The sequence below is a fragment of the Tachypleus tridentatus genome, chromosome 10 (assembly GCF_004210375.1).
Source record: "Tachypleus tridentatus isolate NWPU-2018 chromosome 10, ASM421037v1, whole genome shotgun sequence".
NCBI classification, from domain to species: domain Eukaryota; kingdom Metazoa; phylum Arthropoda; class Merostomata; order Xiphosura; family Limulidae; genus Tachypleus; species Tachypleus tridentatus.
The window spans coordinates 144,076,050-144,100,316 of record NC_134834.1 but is presented as its reverse complement, the minus strand read 5'-3'; the positions used below and the strand labels follow the sequence as shown (position 1 = coordinate 144,100,316).

At 36.3% G+C, this 24,267-nt stretch overlaps 1 protein-coding gene across 2 annotated transcripts in view; it reads right to left on the bottom strand.

Annotated features, from left to right (window-relative positions):
* The window catches only part of LOC143230517 (uncharacterized), a 55,187-nt gene extending 46,687 nt beyond the window's left edge, over positions 1–8,500 (bottom strand). Inside the window, exon 1 of one of the 2 annotated variants that reach the window (XM_076464223.1) lies at positions 7,317–8,500. In XM_076464223.1, coding sequence (XP_076320338.1) covers positions 7,317–8,291 — 975 coding nt within the window. In that variant the 5' untranslated portion in view covers positions 8,292–8,500. The remainder of the gene's footprint in view (positions 1–7,316) is intronic. The other variant, XM_076464222.1, reaches the window with a different exon arrangement.
* Positions 8,501–24,267: the final 15,767 nt, after the last annotated feature.

Below are 24,267 nucleotides of genomic sequence, written 5' to 3'. Positions count from 1 at the left end.
CGCATGGAAGTAATAGACGAGGTTTTTGGTTGTTTTTTTTTTACTATTTTCAAGCCTGGAGACACGATTTAATTGTTGGCGGGAGACTCGTTACGTTTTGGTCTAAAAAAACAAGAGACAAAGTGGTATATAAAATGACCTGCACAGCAATGTCCGTGTATGCGCTAGTCCTCAGAAGCATTCTGTATATAAAAACAATAATTTATTCTCATTGATACAACCAAAATTAGTAGAAACTTATTTTTGTTTAAATGACAAACATACAAACAAACTAGGTGAAATTCTAAAATGATCGAAACCGATGTAGCTTCGTTACTACAACAAGGTCAAACTAAACTTAAAAAATCAGAGAAGTCTGGAGAATAAGCCACTTTCGTTGTAGCAGTTCAGTCAAATGATTTAAAAGTTTGCGAGAATGAAAACTACATACGTAGTCGTGATAAAGACAAACTGCCCTCACCGATAACCTTCTTACACTGTTTCTGCATTTCCAATTAAGAATCTAATAAAATATACCAATTATATTTGACGTGACCCACAAGTGATCTCGCACCACCTTCCTCTATCACAACGTGACCCACAAGTGATTTTTCACTTCTTTCCTCTATCACGACTTTTATTTTCAATAATTCAAATTCATGTCTTACTTAAAAACATAAAGGACGAGGGAGAAAGGGTGAAAAAAAACAGCCATTTCTATATAAAAAATAACAATAATATTAATAATTTCAGTACATGTACAATAAATTAAGCGCGACTATTTTCTGCGTTTCATATAATAGTCTGCAAACAATTAACGGTTGGTTCAAAATGTGATAACACTATTACAGTATTCTCACAAACAAAAATCAAATTTCAATGAAAAGAGTTTCCGCCAATTAGCACATGGTATGAGGTAAAAACTTCTTTAAAAGTTACGACCCTGGAAGAGAGGGTCAACTTCTCGATATATTACGACTAACAGACACGCTGAAGTCACTCGTACACCTAGTGCTGAGATGAAAAAAAGTCTTAACTCGACAGACTTCTGTTGTTTCAAGTTGCTCACCCAGAAATTTTCCCATGGCGTAAAAATCAGTGATTTGTTCCGAGTCAGTATGGATGACTGACTGAATTACTCGAGACATCACAACCTGTCTACTGTATAAACGTTCTAGCTAACGTTACCAATACCTTTCATGATGTTCCAATACATGTGGTCCGATCTTTTGAAAAGTTTAAACAGAGCAGACAAAAAACAAAACAAAAACGTATGTACGTAACATTATAAATCCTTAATAAAGCGTGGGTCGGGTTGTTTTTACACAACCCAAGATGAATATAGAAACATTAAAAATAATCCACCCATGTTTCTCTTCTTATCAAAAAGGCACAATTATCTCTTTGCTTTAATGTCTGTCAACTTCATTTACACGTAATGATGTGAACTTCGAAATCTTATCGCAGTATTTTGAGATTTCGGATACGAACATTTGAACCACAGTAATAATAAACGCATTTTAAGTAACAATGATTCATCTAAAAATAAACATTGTTATCTGTATGTTTACTTTTCAGTGTGTGTGTGTGTGTGTGTGTGTGTGTGTGTGTGTGTGTGTGTGTTGCTTAAAAGTTTAAATTATGTTACTCTCCAAACTTTGTTAGCAGCCTTAGTTTGTTCTAATAGATATAAGACAGTCATAGAGTTTAGTTTATTCAGTAAAACACATTGCTACTGATTTCTGTCACTGTAACTATGTTACATCGAAAGACAATCCGTGCGAAACTCAATGGTCAACAAGTCAATCCTGATCAATTAAGAATTGTAGAAGTCAATCAATATGCGCAAATAGTCGTTCACCTTCAAGTTTTAAACACAGCCCCCTTCTTTTACCCGCTGAAAACAGTGTCACAGACGATAACCCTCGTAAGGAGCAATTGCTATATCACCCCATTGAGGCCTCACAATACGTGAGGAACCGGTGAAAATTACAACAACCTACTTTGGAAATAGGTCAAACCACACGGTTCTCCATCGAACTGGAATGACAACAACACGTAGCGGAAGAAACACTGATCAGAAATGTTCGGCATAAATATTTTAATTATTTAAAACGGCTGACAGTAAAAGTACCTTTAAATTGAATAAAACCACGTTCCATGTGAGAGCATTATTCTTCAGTCGATGGATAAAATATAAATAACTTCGCTATTTAATGTTACTATTTTCTCCACAAACACTTCACATTCAGTCTCTCAACACAGCCCACTCAGTATCACGTTCTACTGAACATTATTTTGATAATAAAGTCAGAAAAAAAACGACCTTTGCACTCCAGATAAATTATATAAGAACTTTATTTTAACCAACGTTTCACCTTTACCGCTACTTCAGGGCTAGTAAATAAAATTGTCTGAAAGTCAATTGAAACTCCTTACAAATTATTCTATCAAATTTCGTAATGATTCTATTATTATAATAATAATAAACTGGAAATTCTTCAGATGTTAGGCAGTCACAAACCCAACATATATACGGAGACAGCACTTATATCCAGGATATGGAAAAACGGTCTTTCGTTAAAGCACGACAAAAACTGGTATATCCAGAATTACAAAATAGAAACTGACGTCAAATCTAACTGTTCATGTCTTATACTTAACTAATCTAAACATTTATGAGTTAACCCAAGAACAGAAAAAAATATGGCTGACGGGGTTAAGTAATTAGGCTGTTTTGTTGTTACTCTTGGTCATTGTATGTTCTGGAATTTCGTCTCAAGTTTCCGAAACAATAACAAACCACGAATCTTGTACAGACTAATTGAAATACTTCAAAGAAACAAGTTACAAGTTGGCTCTCACACGACCCACCGGTGAGTCGCGACAGTCTTCCAGTAAGATCCACACGACCCACCAGTGAGTCGTGCTTTATTTTGTTTTTAAAGGGCCACTTGTTGGCTGGGACAAAATAGCAACCTATACTAGTGGGACCATGGAAAGTATCGGCAAAATAGGCCTGGGTGTCAATGTGTTATGAAATGTATAAGTAAAGCTAAAATCACAATGTTAGACAAACTTTAGTAATCATCGTGTTGATAATGTTTAGGATAAAAATAAATATTTACCACTAATTTCACAAAGACAACTTACCTTTACCCTAAAGTTTCATAACATTCACTGCCTAAAGTTTCCAAAAAAGTGGCTATCGAATACATTTTCATAGCACTAATAAATAAATGTTTTATGCAAATATTTAATCAATTATATTCTGAGGATCACTAAAATTAGCTGTTGTATGTGATAACGAAAGATAACACGGATATGAACCAAGATCAATAAACCTGATCAGCAACTCCTAGCTCTACTGTTAGAAATCACGTAATGAATTTAACCGGTACATTTATTGTCGACTGGACGTAAAAAGTTATTTGTTTTGTACTTTTCCTTGTCGTAAATCCAACGTTAATTGTCTTAACTGGCTTCTGAACAAATATCACTTACCGATAATTTGGTGCTTTCTCATTTTTAAGCTACATTTTGGTTTATAAATAAATGTTTTTCAGCAAAAAATTACACAATGTGCTATAAGAAGAAAATGAGTGAAAGCAAAGGCATCTGTAACAATATGTCAACCGCACTGTTAGATCCAGCAACAAGGCCTTTAGACTTTACTAGGGTTCATCACGCCGACTAAATCTGTTTTTAAATTTCACGCAAAGCTACACGAGAGCTATTTGAGCTAGTAGTCCCTAATTCGGCACTGTACGACTAGAGGGAAGGCAGCTAGTTATCTCCACTCACCGCCAACTCTTGAGCTATTCTTGGGGCAAAAGAGGGAGCATATTTAGTGCAACGGGGATTCGAACCCACAACCCGCAGATTGCGAGTCGAGAGCCCTAATCACCTGGCCATGCCGACTGGAAACAATAAAATAGGAGTCGAGAGGTTATTAAAATTATCAGTTGGTTAAAACACTCCAAGTGATCATGCTCCGAGTCCTAATAGAATCTTATATAAGCCATAAATTAATTTACCGGTTGTGGCTAAAAATCGACCAACAATATCATTTTAAATGTTATTCTTTATTTACCTAGTAATTTACTGGAATCTCAGTGACTTCATAGGAACATTTCGCCATTAAAATTATAACTTATATTAACTGTGTTGAAAAATAATTTCAACCTAATGTTCTGCGTAGTAACAAGAAATAAATATTTGAATTTCGCACAGTCATCATTTAATTTTACAATTTTTTTCATGTGAATCTTTAAAAATAAAATTTGTGTAAAGTAAGGCCTAAAAAGGTTTAATTACACTGTGATTTAGTTATTAATCTATCTTTTAGGCCATTGCTACTGAAGCCCGGCCCGGCATGGCTAAGTGGTTAAGGCACTCGACTCGTAATCCGAGGGTCGCAGGTTCGAATCCCCGTCACACCAAACATGCTCGCCCTTTCAGCCGTGAAAGTGCTATAAGTTACGATCAATTCCACTATTCGTTGGTAAAAGAGTAGTCCAAGAGTTGGCGGTGGGTAGTGATGACTAGCTGCCTTCCCTCTAGCCTTACACTGCTAAATTAGGGATGGCTAACGCAGATAACTCTTGTGCAGCTACGCGCGAAATCTAAGAACAAACAAACAATCCACTAAGCCACACGCGAATACGATATTCCCCTTCACGGTATCGACTGACCATATTTATAATATCTAATACATTTTTATAACGAACAAATATCAAAAATACAAAATAATTAACCAGCAGGCCTTTTAGTAATGTATATGATAAAAATCACGTTATAATACAATTTTGTTTTGTTTTTTTCACATACCAATTAATATGTACATTACCAGCACTTGGTATTACCGATTTAAAATCTCATGTGGGATGAGCGTTTGCTTGTTTTCAACCATAAAAGCTACACAATGGGCTATCTGCGCTGTACCCACCAAGAGTAATGTAAACCCGATTTTTACCATTACAAGCTTTCAGACCTGCCGCTGGACCACTGAGAAGTAGGTGTAAAAGTTTTCTACGGAGATGAACAATGAGAGAAAACTTTATCTGGAACGTTATTTGCTTATGTATGCTAAAGAAAAGCTTTAACATTGAAGAGCAACCACCAAACCATAACTGAATGTCTGACTCACCATTCCTTACTATACTGCCTATCTTATGAATTACTTATTTTCTATATTAAAATTATGTTAATGTTTATGTGCTTGGTTTGTCTTGAATTTCGCTCAAAGCTGTACGAGGGCTATCTGCGCTAGCCCGTCCCTAATCTTGCAGTGTGAGAGTAGAGGGAAGGTAGCTTATCAATACCACCCACCGCCAACTCTTGGGCTAATCTTTTATCAACAAATAGTGGGATTGATCGTCCCATTATAATCACCCCACAGCTGAAAGGAGGACCAATTTTGATGTAACGGGGATTAGAACTCGCGACTCTCAGATGACGAGTCGAGTGTCTTAACCACCTGGCCGTGCCGAGCCAATTTTTACGTGGCATTCCACTCAAACATTTCTAGAGTAATTATTATCACTATTATACGTGTAACTCTACAGTATGGCTTAGATTTGAGAGCAGAATAAAATACTTTTTTTAGGTTCTTCGACTGTATATACATACATTGCAAGTTCAGATTTCTTTTGTTAATTATTGAAAAAAATTCATTAGATCTATGTTGATATTTCATTATCAAAATCCAGGTATTCAAATATATATATTATTAAAATATTTGTGAAAACAACGTTAAATCCTCCTATATGAATTTCTGTGAAATAATTTGAATAAACTATACAGTGCAAAACTGTTCTAAGAATTAAACGGAAATTCAATAAACCTTAGAGAGATACACTTATTGTGCGTGAACTTTCTTGTAGTAATTAATAAAGGCTAAAGTTATAAATAAAACAAAATCTTCAATTCTTTTTAACTGTTAAGATCAAATATCACGTAATGACGAAAGTTACGATTTGATCTTTATACATTTCTTTTCTGCGCTTTATAACAAACTTTTATTTAAGAAAGACTGAACTTGTACTAAACGATAAAAATACAGGTACGATAACAATAAATAAAAAAACGACTCTGTTACGTAATGCATGCAAATACATTAGTGATACCATAACCTACCAGAGCCAGAGATAATAGTTAACGCCAGTGTTCCACAGCAGATGTGCACTGTATCGGATTTTTAGGTAAACATTTCGACCTCTCCAGACAGCAGAATGGTGCGTTTTTTTTGTTTTTTTTTTTACTTTTAATGTTGGATCATATGTTCCTGATTCCATGTTTAGGTTGCTATCTTTTTAATTAAGATGATTTTTGGTACATCCCATTGTTTAAAAGTTTTGCAACTATCCAAGTTCAAGTGGTTGGTTGCCTTCAAACAAGTAACCCGCCACAAATTCTATCATTCTTTTTCTCTATCTATCTATCCTGGTTAAACTTGTACTTTGTAAAGTTTTATACAACTTAAATGTAAGCACAGTTATTCACATGGTTTACATATAGATCGTTTCAGGGTTTATATTGATCAGTTTGTGTCTTACTTTATATGTATTATTATTAATTTACTCGTAATTAACATTAGGCCAATTATTTTAACGCTACATTCTATTACGGATGTTCAAGTATTAGAAGTGTGTATACTAATATTAAAACAACATTTTTGCCAACCCTAATACTAATGATAATAATGACTAATGACAGGTAAATTAATAACAATCATGCTTCGCTAACTTGAAAAAAAAAAAAAATTCACGTATACATATTAGTTTGATTTATCATGTGTAATTTATCTTTTGTATGGTTTGTGTTTGTTATCATTAAAATTTTAAACTAACCTTTACCAATAAATACGGACTCGTAATGACAAATAAAATCGACCAATCTTACGAAATCGACGCCCCTATATCAATAATGTTTAATATTTAACATTTACATATTTATTAAAATAAAATTTTTGATATCAAACAAGTCACGTGTGTAACTTTAAGATGGAGCGCTTTTAAAAAAAAAAAAACATCTCACTATAATTTAACGTCTGCAACGACTGTACTTTAATTTATGAAACTTGGAAATTAAACTCACGATTTTTTAAATATTAAAAAAAATCTTAAGTTCCAAATTACGACTATGAGGTAAAGTTCATCGCAATTCTTTGCCCTCGAATGACACAATACACAGTGAAATAATATTTATTATTTTAATTTTAAAAAAATTCAAGCACGAACGTTTAATAATGATAAATACTATAATTCAATAAACTAAAAACATGACCTAAAAACTCTATAATACTTAGTATTACAATTTAATAACAATAGGCATACCTGTTTCCTTTTGTGTTTTTGAGAGAAGTTAAATCTATTTTTGACATCTTCCAAAAGTTCATTCAGTTGTGCAATATTGTCCTGATTTTCAGAGAGTATAAGATACGCCCGCCAGTTTTCAGAGTCAACTCCCCAATGGCACGTGCGATTCTCGCTGAATCGATGAACGTGAGTTACAAACTTTTGTGTACTTAACATTCCATGGCATTCCACGCATTCAATGCATCTCGAATACGGTGTTGTATATAATTCTGGTGTTAAAATCCCAGTACATTTACCAAAACATTCGTGATAAACCTTAAAGTTAAATAAAAGTTTATCGCAGGACCGCGTTTCTGATTTCGGAATAGCTTCCTGATTATGAAAAAGTGCAGCACACAGTCTCTCTGCGTCAGACTTTGTAATTAAGCCACAGCTTGGGGCTGTGAGTGGCAATACTCCTGTTACTTTAAGAATTTCGAGCTGTTCTTGGTTGCAACTTGAAAAGTGGATATTAAGTTCAGAAAAAACGCTGTATATCTGTGGTAAGCTGAAATCACGAAGTACCGGATTCAGAACCTGTGGGAAACATAGACGTTTCTCTCCTCCAACAACAAAACATGAAATGGTTTCGCCTTCCAAAAGAGTTTCCGAACGTTCACATCGACTTTGATCTGGTGGTATAATAATTGGGGGTTGCTGAATCGGAAAAGGAGGGGGAGCAAGAAACGGGTCGTAATCTGATGCTGACTTATAATCGGACGAAGATGTTTTTTTCTCTGGCGTGGGTATGGACGTGGTTGTCGAAGGCCCCGATTTGTCCTTGCCAGTTGCCGTAACAATTCCCATCTTCTCCGTTGGCGACGTAGCTTCTTGCGTTGTAGTTGCAGCCATAAAATTATTCGGTCCGTGTAAACTTGCCGCTGCTGCCGCCTGGTAACTCTTTAAAACCTTCTTCAGGTGTGGCGTATACACTTCAACTGATGACTGTTCCATCACGTTCAACTACAAAGATATATTTGCGAAAAGTTCGGACAAACTTCAATCATACCGCTTGCTGTCCTCGTCCTTCCCGCTTCCTACCGCTGTGTGACAATGTCTACTCTTAATAGGCGGAATCGCGAAGCCCGAACAGACGTTTGGCACTTCCAAACGTTGTTGTAGCTCCCAGCTACTCAGCAAAAATAAAAAATTAAAGAATTTATTTGTTTAAGTTATATTCATATTGTCGTAGTTATTTTCAAATAACTTGCAAAAATAATATATTTTTGTTCAGTCATATTTTTGAATTGAACCCAATTTCCCCAAAATATAGTCAGACGCTCCGCCCTGTTTATAGATGTCTGTTTGCTGTTCTGAGACTGTACACACCCCTGCCACTTATCGTTTTGGGTACACACTGAGTCACGTGGGTGGCGGGCGACTAGCCAAGTTAAATTAAATAAACAACGCCACCATAGAATGACCTTTATTTTATCATTAAGTGATGCAGTAAGAATAATAATAATAACTGTAGTTGTCTATCAGATTAATGTGACATTGTTTTGTCTGTATGGAAATTTAAATAACCAAACAATAAATAGGCCTAACGCTCAAAATACACAAAATAGTTTAAAGTCCGATTATAAAAGAAAATACTTAGTAAATATAAAAACAAGTTTTTGTTGAGTGCAATCACACATAACATTTTGCAGAGAAAGGAATGTATTGGGGACTATACAGTTTGTTAAACAGAATTCTGAGCTAAGCGACGCCAGCAAGTAGCAAAGGGAAGACAGGAACTGCTATAGTTTCTCAGAACATATAGCTCTTTACTCTTCGGTAGGAAAGTCGTAAAAATTTTACGATCGGGCAACATTTCATGAGAAATGCTAGGATGTGTCATGGAGATTAAATGTTGAATGCAGCTGCTTAGCAGACACTGACAAAAACCAATGTCGTAGCGTCCTAGCCTTCAATCATACCGATCGTAAAATGACCCCATGTGGCCAATTTCGTCTTCCTTGTAACCTCAACTATTATCCAAGAACCAGTACAGAAAGATGATACGTTTCTTGGCGACTATGAAACGTCATTCTTTATTCAAAGAGTAGAATGAATTGATTAAAATTTAAAACTAGTTTATATTTTATATATGTTTAGAGTATTAATTCATAATGAATAAATGAATGAATGGGCAACGTATACCTTTATTAAAGAGACGTTTCAACAGAAAATATTTGAAGCATTAAGCTACAAAAGTAGCTTAAGTATAAAGGACAACGTTTCGAAACGTCATCCTTTATATTTCTGCTAGAATTATAACTTACTTCTCCAAAACTTTCTTACAGATGTCATTCCAAACTAGTAAGTTGCTGTTCGTTTCGCTTCGGCCCAGCACGACCAGGTGATTAAGGCACTCGACTCGTAATCCGAAGGTCACGGGTTCGAATCCTCATCACACCAAACGTGCTCGCCCTTTCAGCCGTGGGGGCGTTATAATTTACGATCAATCCCACTATTCGTTTGTAAAAGAGTAGCCCAAGAGTTGGCGATGGGTGGTGATGACTAGCTGCCTTCCCTCTAGTCTTACACTGCTAAAGTAGGGACGGCTAGTGCAGATAGCCCTCGTGTAGCTTTGCGCGAAAATCAAAACAAACCAAACCATTTCGCCTTAATTTTTTTGTTTAAACAAATTTAATTTTTCAGGTACGCTCCAAATGTTTGCAAAATCTATGAGATGTATCGAATAGTAGCGGTAAATGAACTGTACCTTGGATGCTATAAACCAGCAAGCCCCCTCAACCCGCTAAAAACTGGACTTAGATACCCGTAGTTGGCAAAGCACAGATAGTCTATTGTGTAGCTTTGTGCTTCATTCTAAACAAACAAAATAAACCACCGTTTCCCAGACAAGGTTATGACTCAAAAGGGGGTCGTGAGTCATAAAATATTTTCCAATAACATAAATTTTAAAGTAAGGTACAGTAATTCGCTATACGTTTGTATGTATGTGTAAGAGGGGTCGTCACAGCCTGAAATATTTTCAAAAGAGATCCAGCAAAGAAAGTATGAGTACCCCTGTTATAAATAAATGGGATCCATGGAAGACATTTAAATATATGTAGTATATATGTTAAGGAAACGCAACTCACGTTTTATGTTTATTTCACCGGTTTGAAACTTTTAACAATGACGTAACAATAACACTCATTTTCATGACCGGTATATTAATGTGTTTTCGAATATATTCTTATCTGTTTAATTATTAGAATACCATTTTTAAAGCTCAAATTGTCTCACGTCGTTCACGATGCTTGGCCTAAAGGTTAATGTCCCAGACTGTCAATCAGATAGTTTATATTCAGCGTCCCGTTACTTCAATATTCTTCTCCACACGTAGGCACGTTATAAAAGTGATGGTTAACTCTCCTTCTATTTCATTAGAGTGGTCTCACAGTTGACGACTGGTGTTTTTGAGTAGCTGCCTTCCCTCTAGTCTATCAGTTAAAAGGAAGGAATGGTTAGCGCAGACACCACTTACACGAATATCCGAAACGAAAAACAATCTTGAAACAACTAAGACGGGAGTAACTGTAATTCCAGAGATATCTGGAACTCTGACCAGTTTGTCTTATTGTCAGACGAAAGTTAATGATGTCTTGTGCTGATAAGGAAGACATGCCTAAAAATGTGAAAGTACACACAAAAGATCATCCATCTAAGGCCTGGCATGGCCAAGCGCGTAAGGCGTTCGACTCGTAATCCGAGGGGCGCGGGTTCGCGCCCGCGTCGCGCTAAACATGCTCGCCCTCCCAGTCGTGGGGGCGTATAATGTGACGGTCAATCCCACTATTCGTTGGTAAAAGAGTAGCCCAACAGTTGGCGGTGGGTGGTGATGACTAGCTGCCTTCCCTCTAGTCTTACACTGCTAAATTAGGGACGGCTAGCACAGATAGCCTTCGAGTAGCTTTATGCGAAATTCCAAAACAAACAAAAATCATCCATCTAGCACAGTCATTTTAATAAGAAAGAAGACATAATTCCTATTTCTAAGAATAGTTGTGGTTTATTCTTGAGAGTGAAAACATTAAACTGTTATCTTTAAATTAATACTAAAGATATTTCACATGGTTCACAAAATATTGTAACCTAAACAACAAGAATATCTAAATACTGTTTTACATTTATCACTTTTTATTTTTTATGTTTCTAGTTTGACAACATGAAACTTCCAAATAACGCAATTGGCTTTTTATTTGCTTTGTTCAGTTTTCTTTATTCCAGTACTTATATATATATTGTATTTCAAGATGAACACTCCTCAGTCACATGATGCAGTTTTTTCTCAATATATAAATATTGATATATTTAAAAACGAAGGTCTGTCTCTATGTTATTGATTTTTTTCTTGTTTTTTTTACATGTATCAATAAGAATAACAGAAGTCTCACCGAGCGCGTTCTACGCCTAATATTTAAAATGCTTTGACGTGTAACGATCAGTCAAGAAGTCTCAATAACAAAAGAAGAAAAGAGTAAATGAAGACGCGACTTATTATTATCCAAAGATTAATTTTTTTAAATAAAAACATTCAGAATTTAAGGAATTATCAGAGTTAACTAAAATATTAGACATCAGCTGAAAGGTTTTCTTATTTACACCGTGGCCAAGCTTGTTAAGGCGTGCGACTCGTAATCTGAAGGTTGCGGGTTCGCATCCTCGTCGCGCCAAACATGCTCGCCCTTTCAGCCGTGGGGGCGTCATAATGTTACTCTCAATCCCACTATTCGTTGGTAAAAGAGTAGCCCAAGAGTTGGCGGTGGGTGGTGATGACTAGCTGCCTTCCCTCTATTCTAACACTGCTGAATTAGGGACAGCCCTCGAGTAGTTTTGTGCGAAATTCAAAAAACAAACAAACATTATTCACTCCCGTGAGAGTGTAAGAAAAAAAATAAAGACGGTTACGGCAGCAGAGGCATCGACCTTTCTTTGTGAGTATTGTCCTGTCCAACATGTTATACATCAGTTTTTTTTTAAACTGTGTTTCTATACATTTGCATAGAAATCTATAGAAATGCACCAATCCATTAATTTTCGGTCTGTGTTATCGTCCAATCTGTACAGAAATCCAACAGTGGTCTAGTTTATGGATCATGTCAAACGTTTATGTAAGAATAGTGATTTATATTGTTTGATTTCTACCATACTAAGACTAGATGTAAAGTTGGCATGCCACGGTGACCTGTAGCCATTCATAATACTGTTAAGTAGTGAGTCACTGAGGCTTCTATGTTATGATCATGGCGAATGACAAGACGGCTTTGCTGGTACAATAAATCGCTAGGTTCGGCTTTGACGGGCCGCTCGTTGTTGATGTTTGTGCCTCGAGTTATTGAAATTATTTTTAGAAATCAATAATTAATTTGAACTTAATTTACACTGAGTGCAAGTTTCAAGCGGATGGACATTTCTGAGAACGGTTATCGGAAAAAACGGTGTCGAAAGGCCTGTCTGTGAAAGAGAAATAACCGTTTGATGCCTGTTGAACTTTAAGGATTTTAGTTTCGAATGTTATTATTTTAAATTAGTTTTATCTTCTTGTTGTTAAATTTTTATCATCAATTAAATGTTATCACTTGTAAGTTGTTTATTTTGCATAGCGGTTAGTAGAAACTATATCAGTAAAAGTAGAAAAATGAACGTCAATCACTTTCCTCTGGGGTAGAAATAAATATGATATTGATTTCTTAATATGTTTAAAATACAAATTTATTCGAATTCTATTGAAAAACCACCATATTTGTAAGCAACAAACTACCAGTTACATTACATGTTATCCAGAAAATTTTGATGAAGTTAGACACTGTTTTTTAGAAATTCGTTCTTTATTTTGTTTTATTTATCTATGGTAACTAAAGTCTGTTACAAAAAGTAACTGCATATTCACGTCGTCTTCTTTTCACGAAATGGTTACGTTTTTGATATGCACTTCAAAATTAATTATTAAGCTGAACTATATTACTTCTTTTCACTGAGTTTTTAATTAAGGTATGTTCATAGTGGGTCCTATTGTTAATAATTATAATAAAGCACTAAGGGAGGTACCATAACTGTTTCAGAGCTATGGTAATCGTTATTTTGGCATTATGCCAACTAGTGACATCACAAACGTGATAAAGAAAAGTGGTGTTTATGATAGCAAATACGATGTCATTAAATCATTGGGTAAAGTCAATAAACGGGATTTGACTGTGTAGCACACCCTGCAAACCAAGCAAGTATATGATAAAATTTCAATTTCATTATTTAGTGGAATCACAAACAAAATGAAAAAAAAAAAAATTAAACCAGTTACAACAAATAACAACGGAGGTATAATCGACATGTTTCTATGTCTGGTTTATGTTTCTTTTTTCCCCTGTAACATTTGTTGTTACAAGGTTAAGAATACATTGTTGTTTGTTATTAGGCACAAAAGCCTGCTTTTGTATACCAGTTAAACCCCAATTAAACGTTGATGTTAAAACATGATTGCATATCATTGAGAATTGATATTAGAACATATTTTAATCTTAAGCACCAATCAGTTATCGCCTTCCTGATATCCAGGAAGGGGCGGAGAATATGCAATGTTCCATTGCAGAAAATAGCAAAAATTTCACTTAGTCATGTTTTATTAGGACGGGAATTACTTTTACTGGCACAAAAAATACACAGTTCCAGTCCTGCATGACAACAATTTAGCCCACAAGGAGGGGCAATCCCGGCTTGGTGGAGGTGTAATTGATAGATGAACACTTAAAGACACGTCACACTGGTAATTAGTCCGATTTTTTATCATTATTTATTGTACTAAATGGGATAGAATATATGTCATTGATATTAATCGTATTGTTCTGCAGGCGCATCTTCTAGCTGCAAAGTTGTCACATTGGCAGCACACTACTAATGTGAATTCCTGTGGTATGGGATCATCTATCATCAGATGTGGATGCAATTTACCTTTTGTTGGATCCTTGTGCCAGCCACTGTCGATAGGTTCAGATCTGCGGGTACAATTTACCACTTGTTGGATTCTTGTGCCATCCATTGTCGATAGGTGAAACGTGGTCAGGAAAAGGTTATTCGCCAAACATCGCTCTGGTAGTGGGCATGAGTGATGAGTTAGGTAAGTCAACTCTGACTGGATGAAGCTTTTGTCGATCATTGGTATCTCACAGAAAAAGCCTGTGATGAACGTCAATGGTGGTTGTATTAGGTGAATACGATCCGTAAATAAACTTTTCTACTTGTTTTTCTATGGCTTCAGAAAGAGTTCCACGTTTAAGATTATTCAACAGAGATGGATGCTTCTGGAATTTCATCCAGATTGACTTCTTAGTCAATCCACTCGGCCGACTAACTGTGCTGGTAAGTTCATTCTTCAAGTTGGAGTTAAGTGGATCTCATGGAGAGCAACAAAGTGTATAACACTCCTGTTCTTATCCTTATTTATTACCTCACTTTAGGTGCAAAGTGAACCAAAAGTTCCACCAACCTGTGTCTCTATACCAGTTGATGACACATTCAAATTAACCCATGAGTAAATAAACATCTGATTCATCGGTCAATTCTACAGTAGTTCCATCAAAAAATCCTCCAGATGTAATTATCTCACATTTTGCAAAGTGTCCTTCCCTTTTATCATAATTTGTTCACTTAGGAATTGAGCCAGGTTAGATTTGTTATCTTAGAGGTCGATGAATTGTTCCCAATTGACAGGTTAAGGAACATATCTACCGTTAATACTAAAAAAAAAAAAAACTGCCAATTTATCTCGGATTCTTGATTTGGTTTAGTCCTTCCTGTATCTGTCAAAGACAACATATGCCCTTGAGCATCCCTCACGTAAATGAATCAATGCTGCGTTATGGAATGCACAAGAAAGAACTTCAAATGTCTTTGCACCAAGGTATGGCCATCAATAATGGTGTAAATTTTATGTTCTGTGGGTCTCAACGCCATCTTTCTCAAAATAGCTCACTACACGGCAAGGAATGTCATCCAAGTTAGTTGTGAGTAGTCACATATAAACCCTAGCATGGGTGGCAACTTAACACATTTAAATATTCTTCTTCTAATCTATAAGGCTTAAAATCTACACACAGATTAAATTGATAACTAGACGTTACAAGAGAGCTGTGTACACTGCGTATGTCGATAATGCTTTTGGGTTCTTATAAACGGTTAGTCCCACAGTTTTAGTGCGTTTCTTGACTAGTACACAAAACTACTCTCCATAAATATTGCCGACGGTGCCGAAATACTTTATTTCTTCAACCGCAACCAACAACCGATTTACAGAAGCAGGAATATATTTCCAATAGAACAGTAATAGCATCGTGTAGTAAATTAGCAACGTTCTATGTAGTTGTGCACAGACGTTACCCTGATACGTCGGCAATACTCTGTGCAAAAAGAATATAAATGTCTATAAACATTTTATCTTATATACAGATATAAACAGTATAAAGTATATTAATAGTAAATATATATGAAAAATTGCTCACTCTATCTAAACAACAACGACAAAAAAATGAGTGTTCATCAAAAGTTAGCGCAAGCAAGGTTTCAACTCACATAGCATATAGTGCTGACACCTGGCGTGTGACATCTTACTGTGATTATCTCCTACTTTCATGCCTCGTTTCAGATCTACCGCACTGCCCTTACTGAGCGCCTGAGATTTGAAATGAAAGAATTATTTGAAGATTTCGGTTGCTATAGGCCACCCTCATTCTTGTCTACTTTACACCCCTTCCTTTCATATTCCAGTCAGTTTTTTTGTGTTAATAACCTGCAATTAAAATAAAAATGATAACAGAACAATTATAACAAAACCACAATCTGCTGAGTCCACTGGGGAATCGAACCCCTGATTTTCGCGTTGTAAATCCGTAGACTTACCACTGTACCAGCGGGGGATCGTGTGTGTGTTTTCAGATTGAAGATTACATCGGTTGCCTCATAGTCTGAAGGCTAAACATTTTCAGCCGTGGGAGCCAGTAAATCCATTCTTGTCTACGGTGAGTGGCGATTTACACCCATTAATTTAATATCATATTTCTGAAAGTCATATCCGAAATTTCATTTGTGTAAAGTAATATATAAATTAAAACATTTGATTTTAAAACACAGCTTTTCATGTACACAAAAGTTTTTTTTTTTTCAAAACAAAAAGCATTGAGAGGTTTATGGGTCGACAAAATATTTTAAATTAAAAGGAAGTCTTCTGGCTACTAAAGTTTCAGAAACGCTCTTATATAATTTATTTATATGCTATGGCCCGCAACGGCCAGCTGGTTAGAGAGCGCTTGAATCCTAATCTGATGGTCACAGGTTCGAATCCTAATCCTAACAAACGTGCTCACCCTTTCAGCCATAAGGGTGTTACAAGTGATGGCCAGTCCCACTATTTGTTTTTTTATAAAGTAGCCCATGAGTGGGCGGTGGGTGGCGATGATTAGCTGCCTTCCATTTAGTGATTCACAGCTTGATTAGGAGCGGCTAGCATCGATAACTTTCGTGGAGTGTGCGCGAAATTCAAAACAAACTACTCATGTTTATAAACCAGTTGACGATATAGTACTTAGGCCCGGGAAGGCAGCTAATCATCACCAACCACAGCCAACTCTTGGGCGACTCTTTTACCAACGAATAGTGGGATTTACCGTCACATTATACCGCTCTCACGGCTGAAAGGGCGAGCATGTTTGGTGCGACGGAGACGCGAACCCGCGACCCTCAGATTACGAGTCGCATGCCTTAACCCACCTGGCCATGCCGGGCTGCCCCTCATTTTGAGCTGATAAACTTTGTTTTACAACAAGACGCGAAGTTCGTCATACATTATACACTTTCCCACGTCCTTAATAAACAGAGATATCTGCCATGGGTATCCCAGCTTAATTTCTTTTTCTCTTCCTGTTCTTTTGTGTTTTACTATAAGAACACTCCTTTTTTTCCCGCTCTTTCCGTCCTTGACCTATTTATTCCTCATTGGTTCTTAACTAATTCTAACCCTCGTGATGACGAGAAACCCACTCAAAGTAAAAAATGTATCTCAAGACGACTCTAACCCTCTAACTCTTTCTACAAACCCATCTAGTATGTATTAATAATTATGTCGAAGCTTAAGTGATGTAGAGATCGCCTGCTCTGACGTTTTAAAATATATAACTCACACATTAATCGAGTAAGAATAGATACAACCACTGTAGATGAATTCTTGAAATAAAAGAATCGTTAAACATAGCTGTAACTTAGAACGAAGACAGTGGGTGACTGCTTTTCCTCTTATAACAACTTTCAACCATTTATTTGTAGCTTCGAAATGTATAACTTAGTTAGTTTTAGAGATACGATTAAAATAAAACAAAAACAGAGTTTGTGTATTTATTTCGTGTTCACAGTACTCAAATGGAGATATCCTGGAGAGTTGTGACGTAGACGGAATTTGAACAGTACCAGTGTTTCTGCATACATGCATTTCGACACTTTTTTCCGTGCTGCTTTGTACTTTCAATATTCAACATCTCGATATCTACCTCCACGTGCACACGTGGAGAAAAGCAACCACCTACCGTACAGCTGAAAGCCCTGGAAACGACTCAAAGAGTTAACAGCTTTGAAACTTGAAGAAAGCTGAAAAAAAAGAAAGCGTTTCCTAGGTGACTTACTGTGTTTATAAAGAACGCTCCACACGCATAAGTTGCTGGCACGAGCCGAGCTTTCTAAAAGTAATCAACTAGCGCTCGTATTTCCCTTATATTTAAAGCGAATATTTTTTACTTTTATTTGTGTGCACTGTGGTTACTTCTACGAATTAACAGTTCCTTCTGTAAATTTTCACATTTGTTACGGTTTTCAAGCGATATTCTCGTGTTACTCAAACTAAACATAAATAAATAAAAACAAAAGTTCTCTTCGTTTTTCTTATTAATTTTAGCTTTTATTTATCATAATAACTTCCCCAAAACATTTACTGTACAACTAGTTTTGGTCGAATGCGTAATATTACATTAATTTAACCAGTGTACCCCGCTTGTGCAGCAGAGAGTCTACGGATTTACAACGTTAAAATCAGAGGTTGGATTCCTCTCGGTAGACGCAGCAGGTAGCCCAGTGTAGCTTTGTTAAAAAAAAACAAAAAACACACGCACACACACACACACACACACACATTAACCAGGAGTGGGTAGCGATTGGTCAGTCTACTCGAAAGTCGGTTCGAGGGTAAATATAATAACATGTCTGCTATTAGACCCCTAGAAGATAAACCTCTTAAAAATGAAAAAAACAACAAAAAAAACAAAGACAACTGAAGGAGCGATCTTATGTTTTAGTCACTTGTAGTCAGCAGTTAGCCTGGAAGCTTAAAACGCTAAAAGTCGGGTTTCAATACTCGTAATGGAGACAACACAGATAACCCATTACATAACTTTCTTCTCAGTGACAAACAATCGACCTTATTGTTAAATTGTGATCCGTATAACATGAGTACGTTCAGGCTGAAACAGTCAGGTTTGAAATCTTTGTGGAGTATAACTTCAAGGCTGGTGAAAACCAATTGGCTACAATACATTAAACCTCGGAATGGGTTTGTTTTGTTAAACTAACTTTGTTTGAAGTTAAGCACAAAGCTACGCAATGGGCTATCTGTGCTCTACCTACCACAGCTAATGAAACCCAGTTTCTAGCTTTATAAGTACGCCGACATGCTGCATGAATCAAGAATGACGTCATTTTCCATCACCAGGAGCGCTGAGAGCAAGCATATGCCACCTTCCACCCCTCGAATAGTTTTTTTAAATAATGTCACGTACAGCATAAGTGATTACAGCGCCTCTAGTGTTTTATTAAAAGTCCTGAACTAATTTGATATATGCCGTACAAATTTTGTTTTTTGCCGCTCTTATGGTGTTACTAATGGGCAGTAAGCTCCGGAGAATAATTCTCATTTTTCGCGCCCTTTTACGGCCTGTCCACCATTAGTTTGTTTTGGTCGTCCAAACGGTTGCTTGAGTAATTTTCCTCTCTACACGATTTCAGTAATGTTCTGAGTTGAATTCTGAGAACAGTGTTTCCCATGCCACTTCTCGAGGTGGGTTAGCAGTAAGTTTCCAGACTTACAGCGCTCGAGTCCGGGGTTCGATATCATCTGATAAACATAACACAAATAACTCTTTGCTTGAGCTTGACATTGTCTGGTAGTTCAGCGCTCGAACAGAAGTGGCGGGTAGCAGGATCGAATCCTGTTACAAAATATAGTTATTCTTTCAACTGTGGGAGGGCTTAGTATAGCCAGATGATTAGGGCGCAATCTGAGGGTCGCGGGTCCGAAGCTCATCATACCAAATATCCTCGCTCTTTTAGCTATGGGAGCGTTATAATGTGATAGTCAATCTCACTATTCGTTGGTAAAAAGTAGTCCAAGAGTTGGGGGTGGATGGTGGTGACTAGCTGCCTTCTCTCTAGTCTTCCACTGGTAAATTAGAGACAGCGAGTGCAGGATAGCCCTCGTGCAGCTTTGTGCGAAATTCAAAACAAATAAACAATCAACTATGGGACCATTCCAATGTTATGATCACCCCTACTATTCGTTAGCAAAGAGTAGCCCAAAAGTTAGCAGTGGGTGATATGGACCAGCTGCCTTCCTTATATATTATGTTTGTGTAAAATTCAACAAACACAAATTCGTGTCATTATGAAAAGTATAAAAGAAAACTAATGTTTTCTGAAATACAAAATCTCTGTATAGCTTAATATATGAATATATTTTCATTCATATATATTTTCAATATTTTTTACAAATCTTTGTACTTAGCTATAAGTAGGAAAGATAAGACAGCTTGTAAAGTTTTATATTACGTGTAAAAGTTGACACCAATTTTCTCGATTGGGCAGTCATGTAACATCTCAAGATTATAACATCTCTAATGGGAATGACCAGTTATGTGAGTAGTGTACTCGCAACTGGTAAGTGTAATGTTCGGTTTTAAGCACAGAAGGTAATTTTGTTTAAAGTGGAATATATGTATATATAGTCAGTGGCATTAAAAACGCTTCAAGTAATAAAATGAGTTGTTTCATACAGGTTGAACAATAACGGTGCAAACACACCTGGACTTTAATCATGAGTATTCTCTGAAAAGAATTCAGTAGTTCAGATCATTTTAATCAGCGTGATCACGTGTCAGTATTTAAACCAGTCAAAACTTACCCATCCCTTGCTGTTGTGCATAATGTGAGAGTATAGAAAAACTTTTGTATGCAGTACAAACTGTTCCTTCAGTCTATAAAATGCAGGGTTTTAAAAGTTTAATTTCACCACATAGAAAAATGCCACGGCTGACGTAAGAAAGCAGAGATCAGGGGGTCGGGATGCTAATGACAGGGATGGCACCACTAGGATCGCAGCACACTTTGGGTGCACCTTCATGCACGTCCGCGCACGACAAGGGTGTGTACAAATTGTTTGAATGAGAACAATGTGAATGTTCTAGACTGGCCTTCATATTCGCCCGATATGAATCCCATTGAGCATCTCTAGGACATTCTGGATCAGCGCATCCGCCATCGGGATCCTGCCCCCAGCATTCTCTCGCTGAACTACGTGCAGCACTTCTGACCGAGAGAGACATCATCCCCCACAGGCAGATTGACAATCTGGTGACATCTATGTCACGCAGAATCCAGGCTTTTCTCGTGACGAATGGATGACATACCAGTTATTAGTGTTCTGGACGTTGATTGTTTTTTGTTTGTTTTTGAATTTCGCACAAAGCTACTCGAGGGTTATCTGTGCTAGCCGTCTCTAATTTAGCAGTGTAAGATTAGAGGGAAGGCAGCTAGTCATCGCCACCCACCGCCAATTCTTGGGCTACTCTTTTACCAACGAATAGTGGGATTTACCGTCACATTATAACGCCCCTACGGCTGAAAGGGCAAGCATGTTTGGCGCGACGGGGATGCGAACCTGCGACCCTCAGATTACGAGTCGCACGCCTTAACACGCTTGGCCATTTGAATATTGTGTAGTGCAAAGACATGACGATTTCATGATATGTACATTCAAAACTTATGTTTAACCTAGCGTATTAAAATTGTTTAACTGTATGTACGTACGTTGTTGTGCTTTTAATGCCTCGCAGTATATATATATAATCTCTTCTTGACTTGAAATTACAGAGGTTTCCAATAAAAGCGGCTGACCATCGTGTTCCCTAAGTACAAGTGTGATTTATTTTTTATCTTGTCGAACCTCCTTTCATTCAGCGGAACTTGTACACTAAAGGAAGGTGGAAACCACAAATACCTTGTGGGTAAATTTACAAGTTTTATTACATTCATTTTATAATGAGATGTCCTCTATTCACGCTGCGATAGATTTGTTGATGAAAACAAAAAATATTGAAATTTTTTGTCAACGAAAACTAAAACTGAAAACTAAATATTTCTTCAAAATGGCCCCTCAGTGGCACACTGGTATGCCTACGGACCTATAACGCTAGAAACTGGGTTTCTATACCGGTGGTGGGCAGAGCACAGATAGCCCATTGTGTAGATTTGTGCTTACCAACCAACTAACAAAACGATTCTTCAAAACGATCACGAAAAAAAAAATCTCAGAATGGCAACAGTAGCTGGAAAGAAGTTGCTCATTTGGAAATGTTTCAGTTTTCAACTAATTTTCCCTCAAAGGCAAATCTTTAAAATGTTCTTACGTTATTGGAAAGAGCAGTATGGGTAAGTAAGGCTGTGAATGTTACTGAGGTAATTAGTCGTAGCTATCAGCACGGAGTAAAGCTTTTAGTCACATACAATGACAATGGACACTAATTACTATAAATAAGTTGTTTTTCAGAATCATTTTGTAAGTTTAAATATTTTCCTCTGTTGTCTGGTCACTAGGCACTGTAATCAGTGTTGTGACTATTGTCTGGTCTCTGGAATATAGCTAAGTGGTACACGTGCAAGTTTTTGTTTCATGAAAGAAAGCGACTAACAACTACAATTATATTCCTCTTACTTTTTAATTTAATTCATATGTGGTTCACATCACAAGATATAAATTGTGAGAGTAATTAATAGTAATTATACACTTACAATAATTACTCTATAAACAAGTGATTTTGATTTAAAACTCAAACAAAAAAGCTGAAATTAACTTCAAATACTAAAAACTAAAACAGAAACTATTATTAAATAAGCAAAACTAAATTAAAAATAAAAGTGTAACGCTAAAAATAAAACTATTACTAACAAACAAAACGAAACAGAAACCAAAAATATGTAAACACTAAAACTAAAACTAGTGTTAAATACGCAAAACGAAATGAAAACTAAAAGTGTAACGCCAAAAATAAAATTACTTTTAGAAACTAAAGTAACACTAAATTTATGACAGCTTTGTAAGGTTTTGAACGTACTTTGGTTTGAAGATTAAAAATGGGGGAGGGGGTATATTTCCGTAAGAAGTATGAATTATTTTCGTTCTATTTTTAATATCTTTTATTCATTTTCATTTGAACTCTTCAAGTAATGATTAAAAACGTTAAGAATATAGCCATAGCAAGGTAAAATATGACCTGGAAGATAAAAGTATAAATCATACCAATCAATATATTCGAAATAGGACTTTCTGTTGTGTCTCTGCTGGAATTATGTTAATTTCTAGTAAAAAGTGTATTGAAAACATAATAGTATTAAATTTATTCGGTGTGGAAATAATATTTTTGTATTATATAACTGCAAAATTTGCTTAGAAAATAATTTCTAGTCGTTTGGATGAGATTATATTTTTGACTACTTTCTAAAGACGGAGAAGTTCGCATGGCCAAGTGGTTAAGGCACTGGACTCATAATCGGAGGTTCGCAGGTTTGAATCCCTATCACACCAAACATGATCACACTTTCAACCGTGGGAGCGTTATAAGTGACGGTCAATCCCACTATTCGTTGATAAAAGAGTAGCCCAAGAGTTGGCGGTGACGACTAGCTACCTTCCCTACAATTTTATACTGCTAAATTAGGGACAGCTAACACAAATAGTTCTCGTGTAGCTTTGAGCGAAATTCAAAACAAACTAATCAAGTATTAAGCCTCCCAAATTTACATATTTTTAATTTAATGTAGTAAATAGTTATCTAACATTATTATTGACAAAAAATAGTCCACCATATGGTCTTGCATTTCATCATACCTATCAAGTGTCGTACATGACTTTACAATCACTTTTCTTGAACACAGTTACTTTTCATGACTTATCGTTTTGTAAGCAAATTAAGATGTTGGTTGATCCACAGCTGTCATCGTATTCTGATTTTTCGATTTTTAAAACGCCCTCTCTTATAAATACAGGCCTAGTAACAAGTGACCAAAGAAATGTAGAACATTCTACTGAAGACACATTTATTTATCAACTCTGAAATAGAATTTTATAATTGTATTTATAAATGTACCCTAATCATCAGGTATTCCAGACCTTCACTGCAAAGCTTCAGCATCCTTGTTATTTATCAGCTCCAATGTAGAAAACTACAATTGAAATTATTTGTTTGTTTGTTTTTAAATTTTGCGTAAAGCAACACGAGGGCTATTTACGCTAGCCGTCCCAAATTTAGCAGTGTAAGGCGAGAGAGAAGGCAACTAGTCATCACCACCCACCGCCAACTCTTGGGCTACACTTTTATCAACGAATAGTGGGATTGACCGACACATTATAATGCTCCACGGCTGAAAGGGTGAGCATGTTTAGTGCGACGGGGATTCGAACTGGCGCCCTTCAGATTACGAGTCGAACGCCTTAACCACCTGGTCATGCCGGGTCAAATTGAAAAGGAAATCTCCAATAATCTTCTGAAGAAAAGGGACGAAATTCGTTGCCCAGTGTCATAAGTTAATTAGCAATTATGTAGTTACATTTGTGGACACATTATGGCGAGTATTG